Raw genomic sequence first — 21840 nt, forward strand, 5'->3', positions numbered from 1 at the left:
CAGAAACACACCAGAAGTACTGTGCTGTTCTTTTATAAAAAAAAATATTTTGTTTTCTTTTTAAAGGAGACTCTCTAATGCAGCACAACCACATTGTATATTTGGTTTGTGTGATTGTTTTTGCAGTGTGATATTTGTAATATTTGTGTTTGAAGATATTTAAATTATTTGGATAATAATGTCAGCCAAATAAATGTAGGCTAATTTAATGTAATATAATTACTATGGCTATATTAGTGCATGCGTTCTGCATTCATAGATCCCCTGGTTGGTGGTGTTCTTGGGAAAATTTGGGGAGTAGGATGAGATAAATGGATGTTATATGATTTGCACATGAGGCAGAAATGATCTGCTACAGCATAATGTAACACAATCCTTTATACGGTATGCTCACGTTAACTCTCATGCTTGAATGCATGAATACTTTTGTATGCGAACAATTAAAACAAACACAAAGTCAAAATAAATATGATTCACAATAAAATAAGGAGCTCAGTCAGAATCCCCTGTTCAACAACACCTTGTTATTTGATTATTGTGAGCGAGATGACATTTATTTTTATTTCTTGGCGTTCTTATGCGTTCTTATCAAAATCCAAAAAGTTGCCATAGATTCACACACCTCTGGTGCGCGCGGACTTTGGGAAGGGTCCCGTGAGTGACAGATGTGGTGATGCTGCGAGAAAGTGCAGCAGGGCGTCGCCTCAAGAGAAAGTGGAAAGTCAGAGCTTTACTTCCCTTAAAGTATTGGTTTAAAATTCCCTCCTTCAGTCTGTGCAATATTTTCCCTTCATACCTCAAGTTTTTAATTTTATTCAGACCTCTTGTATGTGCTTTTGTTTGTACTGTGTGATAAATTATTCACAGTGACACGTTAAGCCTCCAAAATAGTCTGCACACTCTTCTAAAACAGGAGCAGCGCGTTATGAAGTGTTCTGCCGGAAGCTTTCACAGAATAACGCGCAGATGTACCAGAAAGCTGTTCACATATAACAGACGGTGGCTCGGCTAACATAAGGAGAATCGCAGATCACGTTGTGAAGAGAACAGTGAGTGATTTTATGCTGCACTACGTCCACAGACGTCTGCTCTTCTTGACGTCAGGAGGAGAAGTCTGAGCGCACGAGCACAGCAACCACATCGCTCCCAGCGGGAAGGAGAACGCACACCACAGCTACACATCGCCATTTAGGTACGTTTTATCTTTCCATTTGTTCACATGAATGCATCATCAATCTTCTTTCGCCGATAAAACTTGTGCAGCGTGTTCATGTCGCATGTCTGCAGCCTCCTCATTTAACCCAAAGATGCTGCCTCCCTTTGACTGTCGTACCCTTGAGCGCTGCAGCACGGCTCGCACACCCACACTGCCTTTCCCTTTCCTTTCTGAAGCCTTTGCTTGCATGATCACCAACACGAAAATCGAACTCGTTTTGGTATTGCAGACATATTGCACGGGCAAAAACGCTTTATTTCCCACTCAGCCTCCTGCTCGTCATTCACGCCCTGCAGCCTTCATGCAGAGCAGAGCAGCAAAGGTTTCTCAGTGGAATAGCTTCAGTTTTCTTTCACTACATTTCATTGTTAAATTCTGTTTCTTTAGGAGCCTGGTAATTGTTTAAAGCTTCAGATGTTAAATATAGAACAGGTCCCCCAGCTGTTTTTTTTTTTACCTCCACTGACCATGCGTGTGTTTTTATGAGATGGTTTCATATACGTCTCTGCTGCACTGTTTGCCCTACTTTCAAGCTGTTATTAGTTGCTATTTATCATTGCCTGGCCAGTTGTCAACATTTTCTAGTTGTTGTGGGTTGTGGGAACAGCACTTGTGTCTTTTTGTAAGCATGCAAGTTTGTTTTTGTCTTGATCTATTTGTGTTATATGTGTTTCTTCTTATTCTTTATAATCGTTCATAACATTTAGCTCGGCCTTAAAGAACTCTTTTGATCCTCTCTTATGAAAGAGAAAGTACACAAGAGCTTAGATCTTGAATTCAAGCCAGGCCTTCAGCCTCAGCGTTTTCATTTACTTTAAAATAATTGTAAATGATAATCAATGATCATTCATACAAAGACGATAAACTAACTTGTCATGTCATCTTGTCCAATCACACTTAGTGGTCCTAAAATTGCAAGCAAGCGCTGTAAAGCAGAACGCTTTATTCTGAAAATCAATGCTTTATTTAATGGCTGAAGGTTTTGTGCAACAATCACATCAGTCAGCCAAACTGTAATGGACGTATCGAACTTACGCTGAAGCAGAATACCTCTCTCAGTCGTTTAATGAATTGCATTAAGCGGTGCGTGAGTGCACATGGAGTATTGTGTAATACTTCAAGTAGAGTCTTATTTATTGTTTCTCCCCCACTGTGTGCTGTAACGATATCTTATAATAGAGACAGCATATGAAAGTGGTTAAAAACTCACTATAGTCATTTAAAAAAGACTTTTAAAAAAAGGCCACTGGTCTCATCAATAAATCTATTATGGGATTCATTTAGCTCAATCCTCTCTCTCTAGATTTGATCACAAAAGTACGGTGGGTTGAAACTTAATTGTGAGTCTATTTTAATTCTGCTCTCTCCGCCCCGCAGCTGTAGTGTGGCGAATCCGATCCGCATTGTAGGATGCCTCTTGGAGAGGATGGAAACGGATGGAAAAAGAAGACATCAGACATCAAAGAACATTATGACTTCAAAGAAGTGCTGGGAACGTAAGTTGCTCTGATAGATCGCGCTGGTTTCAGGGTGAGGCTGGATAACCCGAGGGGCAAGGGTTAGGGCCACTGCACTATAGGCTAATGTCCCTCTGGGCTCATGAACCCCTCAGCTTGTCTCAGTCCGTACACTGAATAATGGGGGCATTATAATCAGGGAAGGTGCTATGCTGTTGAATTGTAAATAGGTTGAATGTAACATAATTGGTTGCCCTATTTTACCACCTTGTTGTCTTGGCTGCAGTTGATGCCTGGAGGTGAAATTAGACACAAAACATAATCTGCATAACTAGATGTTCAAAGACACTTTGTCAAATCTTGTTGTTCTAATTTTATGCTTTATTTTCATTCTGAGTCTGCTGTGCGGACACTGTGAGTGTTGGGGACTTGCTGGTACATGCACATACTAGAGAAAGCTGTTGAGTTCGAAAGGTTAAAAAACTCTAATTCTTTCCCCTTCTGTCCATGCTGTCATGGCTGCAGTATTTCAGTCTGGACTCCCAAGAAACATGACTCACATTTTGGACGTGCCTGTCACTTTTTTTTTTTGTTTGACTCAGACTTGTCTTATTCTTGGACATTGTTGGATGCTGACTCAACTGTTTCCCATTTGCCCAGAAAAAATCCAAAACTGAATCTTTCCCTAGTTAATCTGACCTTTTGTCAAAATCAACTTTAAACCAACTAAAGCTTCACTTGTGAATGTTAAAACCATGCATATATGTCAATCCTGCCATCTCATATGCTGTGTGGTAATGTGCATAATGTGAAATGACTGATATCACAGAGGTGATGATATTCAGGCAGCCTGGCCTTCGCCTTAGCTCTGCTTTCTCCTCATGCGAGAAGAGTTCTGAATGGATGCAAAACTGCTGTTAGCGCACAAACATTTCTCTCTTTGTATGAAAGCAGTGAGAGCTCATGTTTCGTCCAAACACTGTCCCTGAAACTAAATGCAGTGGCTGTTTCGTACCGCACCATAAATAAGACATAAACAAAACAGGATGTCATTTTTAAGTATAAATCTGTCTATTTCTGAATGTGTCAGAATCGGCTGCACCTTCCTCCGCTCGTGTGATGATTGACTGGAGGGATGTGAGACACAGTGGAGCAAGAACACACGTATGCTTTGGGGCAAAAGGGAACTCACATAAACCTGTTCCTGCAGATGCTGCCGCAGATTTATGTGAACATGTTTCCAATCGCAAGCAGAACTCATCTACGCCTGCGTGTGGTTGTTTGTTGTGGCAGCCTATATTTCCTATATTTACTGTTTTGCTGCTGGAATCCAAAAGAGATTATATTTTCATTTACACTTTGATTAAGTACACCTTCATTTTGCTATAAACTGCTAGATTAATCTTCATCCAGTGGGGTAAATGTTGCCTTGCAGTCATTAGTTGTGAGGGCTGGTCTCTCACCGACCTGTGACTGCACTCTCCAGGGGGACAGGGCTGAGCCCAGATGGCCGGGCGGCGCCCCTCCAACCCCCCCCAAACTCGGTACAAGTGACCTCGCGCACGTCCACCTGTGATGACACGAGTGTGCCATATGGAGTGTGGTTGTTTTCTTTCTTCCCTAAATCACACCTGCTTCCCCCGAGAGGCTGCACAGAATCAGATTTTAATGACTGCGCTACTCTGGTTCCCGTCCAACAGGAAAAAAAGAAGTGAAACAGCAGTGGGTAGATGACGAGGCTGTCTGGTCGTGTCGAGTGCTGTAGGAGGACATCAAAAAGTCTCCATCAGTCTGCGTCTCTGTGCATCCTGTATGAAACACACTGTCATGACTGCTGCTAAACGCTGCTAAATTCTGTTATTACTCCCGGGAACTTAAAACAGTGATTGTAATTTGAAGTATGATATTAAAGGTTACGTAACAAGGATTGAAAGAGTGAGTTGCCAGGATTGTTTGTTCTCATATACCAAGGAAACAAATGGGGGGTAAAAAAGCTGTAGTAATATTCTCTCCCTCCTCCTGTCACTACAGCCGGACCTGGCAGAGGGCAGAATTAATGCGTTGACGGAAAGCTCCTTATGCTCACAGAGAAGATTACAGAGGAGCTTTATCCAGGAATTCAGCGTGTGAAGTTAATTGATTTATGTTGAAATATCATATTGAGATCCGGCTAATCCTCACAGTTCTACTTCTGTGTGGAGTCCACTTCAGGACGAGCTGTCCTCAAGGTAAAAAGAATCCCCCCTCTAACAGCCACCATGTCTGTCGCCCTTTGGTCGCAAATGTTTCGACCACTTTTCTGCTCTTAAAAGTCAGTTCACTAAAGATGAATAAACAAGACTGACAGAGTATATAGGTATTAAATAAGTCTGTGTTTGTGAGGCCTTTAAGGGCTGTGATACTGTTTATGAGTGGTGTCTTTTTGAGTCAATAAGGAGCCATATCTCTGTTGTTTTTTGGCAAATAAGAGCTACACTACAAACACTTGATGGAATTCTAGTTTATTCAGGTGTTTTTAAACTGTCATCTTGAGGAGGCCGTCTTTACCCAGAGTGTTTGTTAAAGATGTGGCGAGAGAGAACAGCATCTTACTTATCTCTCAAGTTGTTGTGGGTTGTTGTTAAAATCATCCTTAATAAAAGAAGGGTTGACTTCTGTAACAACTTCATGGATGTCTTTTTCTTTATCAGATTGATTAAGCATCCATTAAATTAACTGTAGTTTAGTAGTTTAGTTTATGAGTCAGTTTGAAACATCCAGAGGCAGCTTTCCAAAACCAAATAGTTACTTGATACGTACCACACCTGAATCATGTGTATCATGTGACATGATACAAACCTGCAAAGAGCTGTAGAATTTGGTGTTGATTCTCAGCTGGAGCAGCACTATAAGCATTGCTTTAAAATATGCTTTTGAATACAATATCCAAGTCCGACTTTATTTATAAAGCACATTCAAAAACAACAGAAGTTGACCAAAGTGTGGTACAATCAAAAAACACCATATTTAAACTTTAAGACCAATTTCAAGTTGTAATCTTGAAGATCGCAGTTTCGTTCTCTTTGGCGGCACCTGTGGCGATAAACGGTAATTGCGGGAGCACACTCCTCAGATATCCAGACAGTGTCGCATGTATGACGTCCAAGGTTGTAACTCTTGATTTTCCTCGCTGACGGTCGCTTTCCTTTTTAGACTGTTTGCCTTCATCTGAGTGTCGAATTTGTTTCTTTTTTTTTTATTTTCACTTATTTTTGAAGTTGTATCTGTAGTCATCCATCTTTTCTTTGTTTGCTCAGCCATAGTAGATTACTGTTTACTCGCAACACTTGCAGAGACCGGAAAAGCAGCCGCTTAGCTCCGCCTACCCTCTCTGGCAGACCAACCACTGCTTGGTGATGGAAAACGCCTCACTAACTGGGCCCCGCTTGTGATTCTTTCCACGAATCGACACCAACAACAACATGAAAGGGACAATAAAAAAAAAAATTAAAAAGCTTTGAGACCAATAGGAAAAGAAAAGGAATGTAAAAAAAAAAGGCAACACTCATGCAGAGCCAAAGGCCAAGGAATAAAAGTGCGCTTTGAGGTTTGATTTAAAAACAGGCAGTGTGGGGGACGGCCGAACATGTGGAGGCTGAGCGTTTAAGAGCTGCGACTGAAAAGGCTCGGTCACCCCTGAGCTTCAACTATGACCTTGGGACAGCCAGTAGCAACTAGTCTGTAGATCTGAGTGTCCCTTTTAAATATTACCCTCTACGCCATATTATTTAATTAAGCTTTTATATGACAAAGGACCTTGTTTAAAATGTAAAGACTTGTTTATGGATATTGATAGAAACAAAGGATCACTGGAAAATGGAACTTGAACCATGATTGTCGCAGCTGTATGTTTAGTCGCACCACACCATTCACTTTGCAGTAGACACCAGCCCAATATATTATTGCTTGTTCATGAGTCCTTTCCAAGTTCTTTCTTGGCTCATGCTACATCCTTCCACCAAGTTTCAGGAAAATCAGGCCAGCAGTTTTTCCATAATCCTGCTGACATGCAGTCAAATCGCATTAAAACGTAACCTTCTTTGCGCAGGTCAAAAGTAAGAAATGGGGGAGGTCAGTTTTAAGAAGCACTTGTGCAGTCCCTGTGTGTGTAATGTGTAGGAGCATAAACATTGTGACTGTGCAGCTCTACGAGTGTTTATAGTAAAAGAGTAGAGGAGTTAAGAGGTTTGACCGACACATGACTTTAGTGGAGTAGATGGAAACATACAGTGGTGCATTTGTTAGTGAATGGTCCAGTTATTTTTCATAATGACACTGATGTAAGAATGAATCTGGAGATTGTTTGGAGTGGGATTATTTAGTTGCCCACATCCACTCTTCTCTCTCTGTTCCTATCTTAAACACACACACACACACACACACACAAAAGCACACACACAAAATGGATTAGGCTAAAAAGAGAAAGCTTTTTTGGGACTTGGAGGCATGTAGGGCTTGAAGGGAGTGCTTACATCAGATGGGATCGATTGACTGATAGATGCTTGTAGCTGTCTGAAACAGGTCCAAGGGGCCTGACTCTGTTTGATTGATGGGGCATCTTTTTATTAAAAAAAGAACATTACGATTAATACCGGTATTCCCCATTGCAGCAAACATCAATCATTTTAAGTGCCTTAATTGTATCACACTCTTGATCATTTAGTTATGGTTCAACCAGCAAAGGAGCCTGTTGCACCAGCTGCTCATAAGTACAAACATGGCTTATTAGAACGGCAATGTTTAATAACATAACACAGTATTTTTTTTTAGATAATACATCACTCACTGGATGATGTGGATATTTATGGTCATTACTGATTCAGACATGAGCTGACCTTGAGCATCAAATGGATCCCAGGGATGCATTTTCACCAAATATGCATTGAACTGAAGTGTCTTGCAACTACCATTAATTTCTGATAAAGTGCTGACATTTATGTTACTTAAAAACTGATATAGGCTACACATTACTTTATTAATTTGCTGTTGCAACACAGCTATGGGCTCGTTTTACCTTGTCTTCATAGATTCAAACTTGTCCCAGTTTTAATGTTTTATATTTTAAGAATTATACATTAATAAATAAAAATTGCACCGCATGAAATAGTTTGTAAAGATTAGTTGGAATGAAAAATGTACACCCAGTAAAAGCCAGGTGTGACTGTTTTGTAGCTAACCGCGCCAACTGACAAAGCTAATGTTAGCTTGCTAATATATGACCTGACTAAAGTGAAGAGTTAGCAAACAGTATGGAATATGGTTGACACATCTGACCCAACTTTGCTATAGCCAAATAAGGGAAGATTTTAAAGTACATTTCACAAACCGAACAAAGTTTATCTCAAATTGCAAAATGTTATGCTAATGATGTTTTGACAACCTTAGCTAGGCTAGGCTAGCTGGATATATCTCCCCTTTCTCTAAATTGCAGAACCCTGAAAAACAAAACACATAAGTCAAACTGACACAGGATTGACATTTTTCACAGTCAGTAACTCAAGTTTTAGGATTTACAGGATTTAATTTTAACAGCTTGGGATGCTAATGTGACTTCCTGCCTAGTTAATCACTTTTAATTGGTCTCCGGTGAAGATGTTAACAATTTCTTAGGATCACTTAATTTAGTAAATTTCAGCTTTGAATGCAGCTAGTAGCTACTAAGATATAAAGAAGAAGTAATTTAAAAAAAAAAAGCATAACTGTATAGCCTAGCTAGTGCAGGTCAATCCTGGACTTCTCGTGTATGTCTGCACCTCTGCACCTTACAGTTTAGCTTTATTTTCATGTAGCCTACTCTTCTAACAGCCCGTCATGTTAAAATTCATAATGATATACTGTCCGGTGAAGCCTGGAAGACATTGAAGATGGCAATAGGAGCACACTTGTCAAAATGAAAGCTCTGAGAGACACTGACAGCGATATGAGAATGTGTGAATCAATATTTTCCCATAAGGACAGCTGGGTTTTCAGTGTGTCCAACAACTAGTATCTGTATGCGTGTGTGCGTGTGTGTGTGTGTTGTGTGTCATGCTGTGGTGTCCATGTTGTGATGTTGTGCTGATGGCTTTGGGGCAGACACCATCGCGCTGTTACAGATGCATGAATAACAGACATAGGACTGTTATGTAATTTCTATCTATCTATCTATCTATCTATCTATCTATCTATCTATCGATCTATGCAGTTTGTTTATGCACACTAAAACAAACTGAGCATCAGCTATGAGTCTTGAGACCAGTGACTCATATAAATCTTAATTATTTCAATTTGTCAACAGCGAGTTAATGTGCATGCCAGGATTATTTATTGGCATTCAGATTGATAAAATGATTTCAGCGGTCTGTAGCCAACTGCTGGTGGTTACATCTTGCATCTTACATCTTTTTTTACTCCTTTCTGATGCTAAAACATGTCCCTCTCCAACACTTCTCCATCTCACCAGCTCAGTACAGTTACAGTAGCTTCCTCTTCTCTTCTCTCTCTCCCTAACCCCCCTGGGAGCACCACCCCTACTGCGTCTAGAAGAAATTAGCAACTGGATGGTTAATTACAATATGTCTCACAGCAACAGCAGCAAACTCTGTGTGCAAGCATTTTTTTCTTCTTCTAAAGAGCAGCATAATTAAAGCGCGGATCAGGACACAGGGAAAATAAACTTGAGTCAGAATTTGTGATGAGATATTTACTGTCATACAAGCAGGCCACACATTGCTCTAAATTACATTTTTATACTCTTTGATGCTTTTTTTTTTTAGGAGAAACTTGTTTGAATCAGTGACCAACTAGTTTGACATCAGGAGATGTCACAATGTATAAAATCACTTTTACGTTACTGATATTTTTGTCACTGTCATCTTTGGTTCTTGTAAACTGAACATAACATTGTTACCTTGTGTTAGAAAGAGTTTGTGACATGAAAAAGTTCAGGTTAGCTAGATTATGAGCATAGCATAGCTCTTATTGCCCCTCTATTGCACTGCTTACCACTATTTCAGAAATAGCCGTGGTTGAAGACGGCTAACATGACTATTCCTTGTCTCAGATTGATTAAGCTAACTAGCTTAAGCCTGCTAGCGAAAGCAAAAATGATTCGTAGATCAACAAAACTAAAGGCAGAATGAGTAGGAGTATGTGTAGGTAGGAAGTAGGTGTGTAGCTCTCAGCTAATAAATGCAGTTTGTTATGCCAAACCATAGTCAAGACAAGAGAAAGCCTTATTTCATTCAGTCAGTCATCTCCCAGAGAAACACAAAATGGTACGTCAGAGTGTGAGGAAGTATGTCAACAAATGTTAGCTAACGTAACTTGTGGCTATTTCATTAGAATGACACAGCATAACGTGATTAAAACTATGTACTGTAGCGTTGTGGGGTAGCTAGATGGATGGAGGAAGAACGAGGAAGAGGCGATGTGCGTTGCTAGCTCAACGGAGCCCAGATTTATTTCCTGTCGCAGCAACAGCTAACGCGAGGTTGAGGTGTCCCTGGAAAAACAACAAACAGGTTAGCTAACTGCTTTCGTCCTTAGCTCTCGCTCGCTCAACATGCGTCTTCTTCTCCTCAACATTAACTACCTCTTCCCTCCCCAGGAACTACTTCTTAGCCAATTACCCACCACGGTGAACATCTCCCTCAATAAACAACTGCAAAACAACAGCAAACATAAACATGAACGTATACCAAGCGTTACAATATATAACCTCGCCCGTGAGCGGGAATTCTTCCTGTGTCTCTTCAAATAGATTTTCAATCCCAATAGTTGTGGTTTAACAATGAAGACAACAACTCCCATGATCCCATGCTACCTCAAAGAGTCATCAAACTACATCTTTTGTTATTGTTTTGACTGAGAGACCCCTGGCGGCAGAAAGTACATACTGTGCCTTTAATTAAGAAAATAATGTGCAGAGTAATGAAGAATAAAACAGGAACAGTGTTTTCAGCATTATGAAATTCGCCCCAGATTCCCACTATAGACTCACATGTTATTTATGCTCCTACCCTTCTGCCCTCCTGTCTCAGACCGTCACAACTCCCATTTTAAACATCCAGTAAGACTCAATAGATTTTCCTCACCAATAATAGAAGTTTGGTGCTCCTGACCCTCTGAGGAAATCTTGTCCGTAAATGCTGCAGACTTAAACACATTAGAATGCTTTTAAGGGTCGATGAGAATCGGAGCTTTACGCAATTTGGCTTTGAGATTATTTTAAGAACTTTTTAGAGACTGAAACCAGAGACGTGAGTGAGAATCGTGTCTCCTCGTGTGCATCGGCTTCACTATGCAAACGCTTCTGCTGCGCTGGTTCGTTGAGCACAAGATGGCCACGGTACAAAGCCATCTCAAGGATTACCACAGATCCACACTGAGCACAATGACAACAGCTCCGTGCACCCATCCTTTTATTTAACGTTTCAGACTTAGAGTGAGAACTCCTCACTTGCTCCTCGGTGTGATAGATGTACAAGAAGAGGAAATATCTTGCCAGAGCATGAACATTGAACTTCCACTGTGCATTGCATGACAGCGCTGTTTCCCTCACATGTAAAGGATCCCTGCGGTTGCTAACAATGTGCGTGTGTGTGTGTGTTCAGGCCTCCTCCTGAGCTCCCTCCCACGCTCCTGTAGGGAGACTGTGTAAATACACACTATTCTCCCTCTCGCCATCACCACAATCCATAATGCAGTCTAGTCTCCCTCAGAAACTACATTTACTGTATCTATTATTCAATGGATTAAAAATAGTTCCTCTTTTTAAAGCAGCTGATATTACTATAAATGTCTGGATGTGACTGTTGCTTCACCTGCCGAGCCTTTTTCCAAACCCCAAAACCTCCCTGTAATGTCACCATTTTTAATTATTCATGTAAACACCGCTCACACACACACAATTCAAGCACACACACACACACACATCATTTTAACACACTCACACATCATTTTAACACACACAGATGGCTGAATGGAGGTCTTTTTTAAAAGCTGTTGCATTGTGGGTAGCTGAGAGACGAAATCAAACTTTGTTGAGCGTGGGAATCAAACAAAAACATGCTCTGAAAAGATAAACAAGAATAATCAATCTTGTTAGCTGAATCTTTTCTGTCGTTTAAATCCATCATGGCCTGCAGCCTGAGAAGAATAAATCCTACTCTGTCCATCTCACCCCGCACTCCCACACGTTTCTTTTGCTTCTCTTATGTGTGCATAATGTGTGTGTGTGTGCTGCCTCTGTTTTAGGGGAGCTTTCTCGGAGGTGGTTCTAGCAGAGGAGCGGGGGACCCAGAGGCTGGTGGCCATCAAGTGCATCCCCAAGAAAGCGCTGGAAGGCAAAGAGAACAACATCGAAAATGAGATCGCCGTGCTGCACAGGTGAGCTCGCTGGAGCTCCTCGCCGCGTGTGTCCAGCGGGGAGGAATCAGTCGGTCCGCGTGCAAACAGATGCAGAATGTAACGCAAGGGGTCAATTGAATGGGCGACTAAATGCATGGTGTCAGAAACAGTAGGATTGTGCACCGGAAATGTCAGGAGTAAAGAAGATAGTCCTATTTTTAGTGTCCCTGTTGCCAGGGCAACAGCACACAGAGGCGGAGATGGTGTGGAGTTCCCCGCAGCAGTGTAGTGAAGAAAGAGAAAGAGACATAGAGGGTGGAGGAGAGGAGGAGGAGAAGGAGGGGGGGAGGATGATAGAAGGAGAATGATATGGAGGAATGGGAGGAGTGGAGTTTGGCCAAATTCTTCATCAGAGAGAAAAAAAAAGAGCGAGAGAAAGTCAGATAAACGATCCTCTCTCTGTTTCTACCAAAAGTCGCATTAGCCCCTCTCAGCTGCTGTTGTGTTACACTGATGGTGCTTTCATATGCTCTCCACTTGACTGGCGAGCCAGGAGAGATGCTCGACTGTCTGTTGGCTGATTCACAACAATAAGCGATCCAGCTCCATTTCACCGAGTGTGAGAGCAGCGTTTGTTACAGTCATTCTGTCTCGCCCTATAGCTCTAACCTCTAAAGCTGCTCTCTGTTGAAGCTCCCATCTGCTCACACTGGCCGTTGTTATTCCCTCTAAGAGCTACGACTGGACCTAAAGCTCTTCTGTGTTTGATCTGGGAGGCGTTCCTGTTTAGATTTTGGGAGATCAGGGCGAACTCATAGGTGTGATCCCAATTTAGTGTAGGGCTTTCCACAGAGAGGAGAGAGCAGAGCACTCTAAATCTGAATTATGCAGCAAGAATGCCATCTGGTGTCCAACTGAAAGTAAGCGTTAGAGAAATGTGGCTCAATTAAAAATGCAACATGTCTTATCTAATTTTTTTTCTCCATTTTGTCTTCCTCAGAATCCAACACCCCAACATTGTTTCACTGGAGGACATCTTTGAAAGTACTTCTCATCTATATCTCGTCATGCAGCTGTGAGTTCTGCCTCCTACAGTTACATATTGACTAATAATACATTAAAACAAATTATTTTTTACTGTAAAATAGAGCTGAAACAATGATTTGATGAACCTCAGAAAAATGAATGAACAATTTATGAAGCAAAACACTCCCTGGATTTGTGTCTCACATGAAACAATTGACTGCTTTTCTCCACATGAATGTAAATTAAATATCTTTCTCCAGGAACTAGGAACCTTTTGCGGAAACTGCGTTTTGATAGCAGGAACCAGGGTCTAAATTTAGTTCCGGGGTTATTGATTTACCCCCTGAAAAGTCCCTGCTCAGGGGGTAGTACTTTCCAAAGGTCAAGGAACTCTCAGGGTGGGGCCTGCAGTGCTAATCGTTTCTGATTGGTCGAGTACGTGCCGCGTTTTATTTTACCCACCAAGTTTAAAAGACAACAGCTGCAAGCTCACTGTTCTCATCGTTATCAATCAACTGTTATCAGTGCAATAAAGCACGATCAAAAACAGCACAAGTTGATCCCCTCCATGCTAACAGGCTAACTGTGGTGTCACACAAATGATGGTACCGGCCTGTTCGTCGCCTTTTATGGCGTCGTCTATGTTGTATGGCCTTCATCTTCTTCACACGTCATTGGCCCGATTTGCATAATCTTCCTGGCACTTTAGGCCGCTGTGGAAATGCAGCCAACAATGGGCCACAGGAACCAGTTAGTTCCTTAAAGGGAAGTTCCTGGAGCTAAAAGTTTCTGGTACTTTTGCTTAAAAAGCACCTTATGTGTCAGCCCTGTGGCTGACTGGTGATCAGTCCAGGGTATACCCCGCCTCTCGCCCAATGACAGCTGGGATTGGCTCCAGCCCCCCGTGACCCTGAACAGGATAAGCGGTATAGATAATGGATGGATGGACAATAAAGTGTATTTATTTCCCTTATGACACACGCGCGTTTCCCCCTGTTTTACCCCATCAAGTATCTGTAACTTAATTTCACATTCTAGCTTCACATGTCGTCTTACTCAACATCTTGTATAAAAACAATTCAGCCCTACATATTTGGTAACTAATTCATGTCGAATTTAAAACAGTCCTAACAATATTCAGCAGCACAGCGTGAGTTTTTAGTGATTGGCACATCTGAAAGTAACTGCTTGTTGAGGGTTTTTAACTACAGGATTACATGATGAATGAAAACAGAACTATTTAGCTGTTATTCCCTGATTTCTGCCTGGCAGGGTGTCTGGAGGCGAGTTGTTTGACAGGATCGTGGAGAAAGGTTTCTACACAGAGAGAGATGCCAGCCAACTCATCCACCAGATCTTAGACGCAGTCAAATATCTCCACGATATGGGGATCGTCCACAGAGACTTAAAGGTATCATTGATGCAGCTCACTCTGACCCTTCGTCTTATGATTGCAAACCTTCTTTCTTGAATCGTTCTTCGTGTGTTCGCAGCCGGAGAATCTGCTGTACTACAGTATGGACGAAGACTCCAAAATAATGATCAGTGACTTTGGGCTGTCAAAGATCGAGGGAGCAGGAAGTGTCATGTCCACAGCCTGCGGTACTCCTGGATACGTGGGTAAGTCAGCCTCCCCTCCTCCCCCCCCTCCTCTCTTTCATGTGAGCTCAGCACTTCTGTCTGAGCTGATATCCCCTCTTTATTCACGGCGTTGTGAGAGGCTCTTTCATCCACTACTGAGGCAATTGTAAGTGTTTCAGAAGTGCTCTCCACCTGTTTAACGTGACCTACGAGATCATGAGGTATCACTGAGAGGTTAAGATTACTTGAATTCACCCTCACTGCTGATCCGTGTCGCATTATTTACACGTTTACTTAATGTCTGCTGCGTGTGTGTGTGTGTGTGTGTGTGTCTCACAGCTCCCGAGGTGCTCGCTCAGAAGCCGTACAGCAAAGCGGTGGACTGCTGGTCCATAGGAGTTATTTCTTATATCCTGTGAGTCTCCGCTCATCAATCTCTGAGAAGTACATAACGTGATCATTTTCTGGTGCTGAATATTTTATGACATCAATCCCTCAGGTTGTGCGGGTATCCTCCATTTTACGATGAAAACGACGCCAAGTTATTCGAGCAGATTCTGAAAGCGGAGTACGAGTTTGACTCTCCGTACTGGGACGACATCTCAGATTCAGGTACCACAAGTCACAATAAATATCTACAGCAGTGTAAACAGAGCGGACTAATACAGCTTCATGTCTGTCTGCAGCCAAAGACTTCATCTGTCACCTGATGGAGAAAGAGTCCATGAAGAGATACACGTGTGAGCAGGCCCTCCAGCATCCATGGTGAGAAAGTCAAAGTACTTCATGTCTTTATACCTTAGGAAATTATTTAGACTGATGATTGTTTTAACTGATAACAAAATACCATGTCATTTTCTTGATTGAAATTAATCAACAACTTTGACCTGAAAAATCCCATAAGGCTTTATCTAAAAATAATGAATAATTACCCAGCCCCATGTGAGGATGTGCATTTAGGTTTTATTTCTTCGCACACTGATAGTATTTGATAAAATTATTAAACTAATAATGGCCATTTTTTAAATATACTCTTATTATACGCACTGAAAAATAAAAAAAATAACAAAGAAATATCTGGAAATTTCTAACTTCAGCGCTGTAGCAACAATTCTTTCACTCTTTGAATAATCTGTAGATTATTTTCTCGATTAAAGGATCAATCTATTTGTGTCCAAAGACACCGTTTTTTGCCGCCTCTCACCGGCGCTTACGCTAGATTATGAAAGTTTTCTCGTGGCACTTCTGTTTCCTTTGGTAGTGACTGTTAAGTCTGTTTTAAAGATATAATCTGAAAGATCTCAGTTTTGTTCTATTTGGCGGGACCTAACGGCGATAAAAAGGAATCATGGGTGCATACGTCCCAATTTAACCAAACATCCACAGTTTGCTCCCTTTGTCACGGTTGTAACTCTTGATTTTCCTCGCTGATGGTCGCTTTCCTTTTTAGACTGTTTGCCTTCATCTGAGCGTCGAGTTTGTTTCTTTTTCTTTGGATTTTCACTTATTGTTGAAGTTGTATCTGTAGTCATCCATCTTTTCTTTGTTTGTTCAGCCATAGTAGATTACTGTTTACTCGCAACACTTGCAGAGACCAGAAAAGCAGCCGCTTAGCTCCGCCTACCCTCTTTGGCAGACCAACCACTGCTCGGTGATGGAAAATGCATCACTAACTGGGCACCGCTTGAGATTTTTTCCGCAAATATCGCAACAGACACCCAGTCTGTAAAAATATGATATACTGCAAATGCAAAGGCTTTCATCAGTGGGCCATAGGCTCACTCACCATTGTTTTACCTCATTGGGTGATAGATGTGACCTAACAGACATTTATTTACATGAACATTTTCGAGATTATTACTTAAACTTGCTCTGTACGCTTAATATTTGCTTTTATTCAAGGAAATATTACAAGAAAACATAAAAACAATTTAAAGGAATCATGTCCTGGTATTAGCAGCAGCTCTAGACAGGAAATTGTACCCTTAAAAAAACTAAAGCCATAGCTTCTTCTCGGCCATTGTTGTTGACAAAGATTTCAGAAGTCCCGCCCCCTTCTTGATTTTGATAGTGACATTCATGAGCACGGGGTTGTTCCAAAAGTTGAACTATTTTCAGCTGGCAGCACTGTGAGCGCAGTGTCAAAAAACAGCTGACGCAGAGGGTATGTTTGCACTGAGGACGCTGTTTTCTATAGGCGCTGCCAGGGCGAAAAACACAAATGCACAAACCTCAGAATTCCCAGAGGTCACCCATTCAAATGTTTTTTATCTAAACACTAAGTTTAAGTTCATATTTGACAAAGAAAAGCATCAGATCTTCATGTCTGAGAAGCTGGAACCAGCTAATGTTGGGTATTTTAATAATAAGCCCCCATCACTGTGAAATTTTCTTAATTCTTGTTGACTTTTCAGGATCTGTGGAGACACAGCTCTGGACAAGAACATCCACGAATCTGTCAGCGCTCAGATCAAGAAGAACTTTGCCAAAAGTAAATGGAAGGTCAGTGTCTCAGACAACAACAACCTGCTGATAGAGCAGGAAGAAGATTGGCAGGAGCTTCAGCACATTCTGTATGCTGCTGCTGTTTTTCTCTCTCAGTAGCTGTCAGACATGAAAGGTTTTTCCCTCTCTCTCTCTCTCTCTCCCCCTCTCTCCTTCTCTCTCTCCATGTAGCAAGCATTTAATGCCACAGCGGTGGTGCGCCACATGCGGAGGTTGCAGCTGGGCACTAGTCTCGAGGGACCCAGCCAGATTACTCCCACCAGTCCCTGCCATGGACTTCTGCTCCCAGAGGAAGAGGAGGAGGAGGAGGAGGAAGATGATCTGGGGAATGGGGAGGAGGAGAGCTGTAAGTCCACAGTTAACCTACAAAAAATAATGCCACACAGTATGCGGTTAAATGTTTGGTTGTCAAAGATGTGGAGGCTGGAAGGATAGGCGCTATGGACTTATTAATGCTCATGTGATATCAGAGGAAATGTTATCACTATTTATCAACCAGTAAAAGGCGTTCATGTCAGCAGCCGGGTTAATTAGGACTTTATAAGCTCTGATGAATCCGACTTGGCGCCTTTTTGTCCCTGAAAACCAAACAAACTGGGAACATTTACATCTGCCAAAAACTGCAGTTCAAAGAGTTCAAAGAAATCCAACCAAATTGAATGAATAAAGCACTACATTTTAAATTCACAGTAGTTTTAAGCAAGTTTAACCTCAACTCAGATAAAATAACGTATAACGGAAAGCAAACCTCCAAAAGCCTTTCGATATAAACACACACGTTTGACCTAAATCATCTCAATCACTCTCCGAGTCTGAGAGGAAACATAAGTTAGGACCATGTTAGCCATATCTGCAGTCTCATACTGATTAACTTAATTGGGAACCAGCTTGCTAACCGAGCTAGCTGTATAATTAGCCATCATGCAAATTAATATTTAAAGAAATCACGTTTTTTTAATTTATCACTTCATACATAGCAGGCAGCAGGCTTCAGTCTTTTTGCGGTTGTTTTCGGGGAGTCTCTCGTGCAGCAAAGTTTATCAGAGCTGTGAATGTGTGGGGAGGCTGTGGCTCAGAGGTAGAGCGGGTAGTCCTTCAGTCGGAAAATCAGCGGCTTCATCCCCTGCTCCACCTGTCAACATGTCTAAAGCCCTTTTCTCACCAGTCACAATAAACACTAACACCCGGCTGTTTTGCTTAAGGGGAAAGGCTTCAATCGGCATTCAGACCCGGGTCAAATGACTCAGCAGTAGACCCGGGTAATTATCGCCTCGGCTCCGTTTGGCATTGATGGTGACACAAAACCCGGGTCGACGCGCTAATCTCCGCTATCATCTCAGCAACAAATTCCGCCTGTCTCCGTCTGAGCAGCACTCGAACATCGTTCCAAACTTGATAAACAGACTGAATGAATAATAGATACAATAAAGACCTAACCACCGCAACATCTTCACTGGCCTCCATGCTGCTGAGTATAATGTAAGTTCTTTGTGCGTACTTTTGTTTACTCACCCTGTTTCTGGCGCGTGTGTGACGTCAGGCGGTGACGCAGCAGAAAGAGACCGAAAGGAGTATACTTCACTGACAATGGGAAAAGAGACAATCGGCAGTTATTAGTGGGTCTTCCTGGGTCTGAAAAACCTGCTTCAACATGCTAAAGTGTCCTTGGGCAAGATACTCAATCCCTAATTTCTTTTGTATACATATGTGTCAATGATGAGCTGTTTAGGGGCCTTGCATGACACCGAATAAGTGTGTGAATGTGAGTATGAAAGGGTGAATGCTGACATACGTATAAAGCGCTTCGACTGGTAGGAAGACTAGAAAGGCGTTGTATAAATGCAATCCATTTACAATTTCTCCATTTGTAGTTACTCCGTTTGTAGACACCAACAGCTAAACTCATAGTTGTCTGCTTTGTTACCAACATTTCCTTTGAATTCCCCGAGAAGATGTAATCGTTAACAGATCTCTTGTTTGCTACTTAACCTCTGCCATGCACACACTCAATTTCCAGCAACACACTCGTGAACAAACGGGCGCGTGCAGATGAATAAGCAGCGGTTTTGGTTTTCTGGCTGGTTGATCAAGAAAATAGATCCCTATGCTGCGAGAAACAATACAACCCAGGGGCTGTTTCAGTTTTGTTCAGACTCAGACACAAGAGAAGGAAATGACTTTGCTGGTATCAAATTTCCTGTATCTTCACAAAGGAGGTGATGGGTGCAAACTTATTATACTTGTTTGTCAAATATCAAAAGAGTTCCAATACTTTCCCTGTAATCCCTTGTGTTTTTTGCTCTGATCTCCAGTGTCCCACTACGAGGACGGACGCCGCGGAAGCAACGAGGGCAGCACGGACCGGGACAGCCTGAGAAGCTGCACCTACTGCTGCAGGCCGGCCAGTCGCGTCTGAGCACAACCTCCCGTTATCATGGTGACATTGTATCCCTGGAGCGCACCCAGAGCCCGCCCCGCCCAGTCTGGCCAGGAATGCAGAGTAGTTATCAGGCAGGGTCCACAGCAAGCAGGTCACTGTCACAGAGTGGAGAAACATCCTGTAAGAAAAAAAAATTAAAAACACATCCTGACTTCACGGAACGCACGGCTGCTCCGAGTCACAGCGATTTAAAAAAAAAAAGAAAGGGCCTCTCTGCATGATTATCCTAAAATAAAACCCCCTCGCAAACAAACATGTCGTTGTGCTTTGTGCAGCTGTAGCAGACAGGGTGCACATTACAGGAAGTGGTTCTGGATGTTACTTCAGGAAGGATAGACGCCTCGCTTGACGACGAGGCAGTGGCCTAAAGGCAGTTCTTCTCCTTTGTTTCGGTTCTCACATTATTTGTCACATCTACCTCTTACCACAAACATACCGTCCGTCTACATCCATCCGGCTCACACCCTCTACATTACTGGCAGCTTTTCGCTAGAAATCTAGCCAGACAGGGCACAAAGAGGGAAACTGAAAGCTACTCCTGCATGTCTTGTTACTCAGTCCAGTCACAGAAGAAGTAGCTGTTCATCCAAAGTCTTCACTGCAGATGCCACTCTTCCTTTTCTTTCCTCACATAAAGTGTTTCTGTCCTTTAAAATAAGTGTTGACTGCTTTTGTTCAGAAAGAGGAGGGCGATTCAGGGGGGGTTTTGGACTCTATATTCTGGCTCAGACTGGGTTTGTGAAGGGTGGTTCTGACCTGGAGTGTCTGCATGCTTTTTTGTGGGTGGGGGGACATGGAAATGTATGAATATCAAAAGGACACTTTTATTTTTTAAGTTTTATGGCTGTTCTGTTATCAGAGGCTCAGACTGAGATCCCCGCATGAGCCTGTACATAACAGGATCGTGACCTCGTGTTAGGCGGAGTTATTTTGATGGTACAGGGAACGAAAAAAGCGTCTGCCTTCGGGCCTCCTGTCAGTCTCCGGGTGTGACGCAGAGCGTCGGGGATCTCAGTCTGGGCGCTCCGCCTGCTCTGTGCTGTGCACCTCTAGTGGAAGAAGTTTTGGTCTACTGTTTGCATGACCTGGTTAAATATGTTTACATGAATGATGATCAATTAGTATAAACACACATGATTATTATTACTCTGTTGTATTGAAAAAAAAAAAAGATGTAATAGTGTAATTTTGAGCTATATAATGTGAAGTGAGTAACACCAGAAGTAATGTTGTTGACAAAGTACAACACAGCACAGTGGACTTATCGTTTGCATTGACTATGAAGGTCAAGTCTCTGCCTGAGTGACTTTTATTCTCTTTATTCACAACTGAATATGTTTTTCTGTTCAGTCAGTTTTCTTGCTGTTTCTTATGTCGGATCTTTTAAATGTTTCATCCCCGTCTGAAAACCCAGGCACAAGCAGGAACAACACACATATCTTTAGGTGCCATCCACAGCATGAGACATGAAAACGGTGCTGGAAGCGATCAGCTGTCAGCCGTGGGAGTAGCCTTCAGTGTGGATTCGTCCTCTTCCTGAGTCGATGCACTAAAGCCATAAGGAGAAGTGGGGATGTTCGAGTCGAGACACGTTGTCGGCAACATGTTTAATGTAGAACAGAACAATAAGGTAAAATCTCCCCACTACACCTGGCTTAAATCCTGATATTTATCACACCATTATTGATTTCAGGTATGTGATGACGTGATATTGTATTATTTCTTAGCCGTAGAGAAAGCCCACCAACTCATATAAAAGATGTGTTGCCCACTTAAACCTCGATTAACCATTGAGACGTACAGGTCTGTAGTTTAGTCAAATACGGCCATCACTCTGGATTCACATGACTGTAATCGTGGAAAATATGCAAACTGTGTGTGAAGGGCTTCATGTTAACCGTAAGATAGCCGACGTTGACGATTTTGATCACCTGGCTATTGTTACCTTATGTTGACCTGGGATTTGTTTCCACTTGGCTGTGTTTAGTTTTTTTAAAGAAGCTTATTTTACCCATTTCAAACACATCTAAATGCATAAAGAAACACGTGTATATTATATATATAAATATAAGTATATATTGTATATCCTTTTTTGTAACAGCTGTTTTGAGCTACAAATGTATGGATGCAATGCATCATGGGTTATTGAACAAGACATACGAAAAATACAATGATTTGTACCCACAGAGATACGATTGCAGGAAATGAAATAAAACTTCCTTGTCTATGCATTGTGTGTTCTGTCG

General features: G+C 41.9%; 1 protein-coding gene across 1 annotated transcript; it reads left to right on the forward strand.

The window, feature by feature from the left end:
* The first annotated feature begins 1109 nt into the window (after positions 1 to 1109).
* On the forward strand, positions 1110 to 21823 carry camk1a (calcium/calmodulin-dependent protein kinase Ia). The gene is made up of 12 exons (XM_069677859.1): positions 1110 to 1192; positions 2594 to 2712; positions 11950 to 12081; positions 13043 to 13117; positions 14341 to 14479; positions 14562 to 14688; positions 14989 to 15064; positions 15149 to 15261; positions 15336 to 15414; positions 17064 to 17151; positions 17326 to 17500; positions 19467 to 21823. The coding sequence occupies exons 2-12, from the start codon at positions 2627 to 2629 to the stop codon at positions 19568 to 19570; spliced, it is 1194 nt and encodes a 397-aa protein (XP_069533960.1). The 5' UTR covers positions 1110 to 1192; positions 2594 to 2626; the 3' UTR covers positions 19571 to 21823.
* Positions 21824 to 21840: the final 17 nt, after the last annotated feature.

This window comes from Semicossyphus pulcher, unplaced genomic scaffold (assembly GCF_022749685.1).
Source record: "Semicossyphus pulcher isolate SPU_LCO1_2020_fin unplaced genomic scaffold, fSemPul1.0.p SCAF_3, whole genome shotgun sequence".
NCBI lineage: Eukaryota > Metazoa > Chordata > Actinopteri > Labriformes > Labridae > Semicossyphus > Semicossyphus pulcher.

Bases quoted from the DNA above. Each gene is read 5' to 3' on its own strand.
- camk1a (XM_069677859.1), top strand. From the start codon at position 2,627: ATGCCTCTTGGAGAGGATGGAAACGGATGGAAAAAGAAGACATCAGAC. The intron at 13,118-14,340 runs GTGAGTTCTGCC...TCTGCCTGGCAG, and splicing joins CTATATCTCGTCATGCAGCT to GGTGTCTGGAGGCGAGTTGT. The intron at 15,262-15,335 runs GTACCACAAGTC...GTCTGTCTGCAG, and splicing joins GGACGACATCTCAGATTCAG to CCAAAGACTTCATCTGTCAC.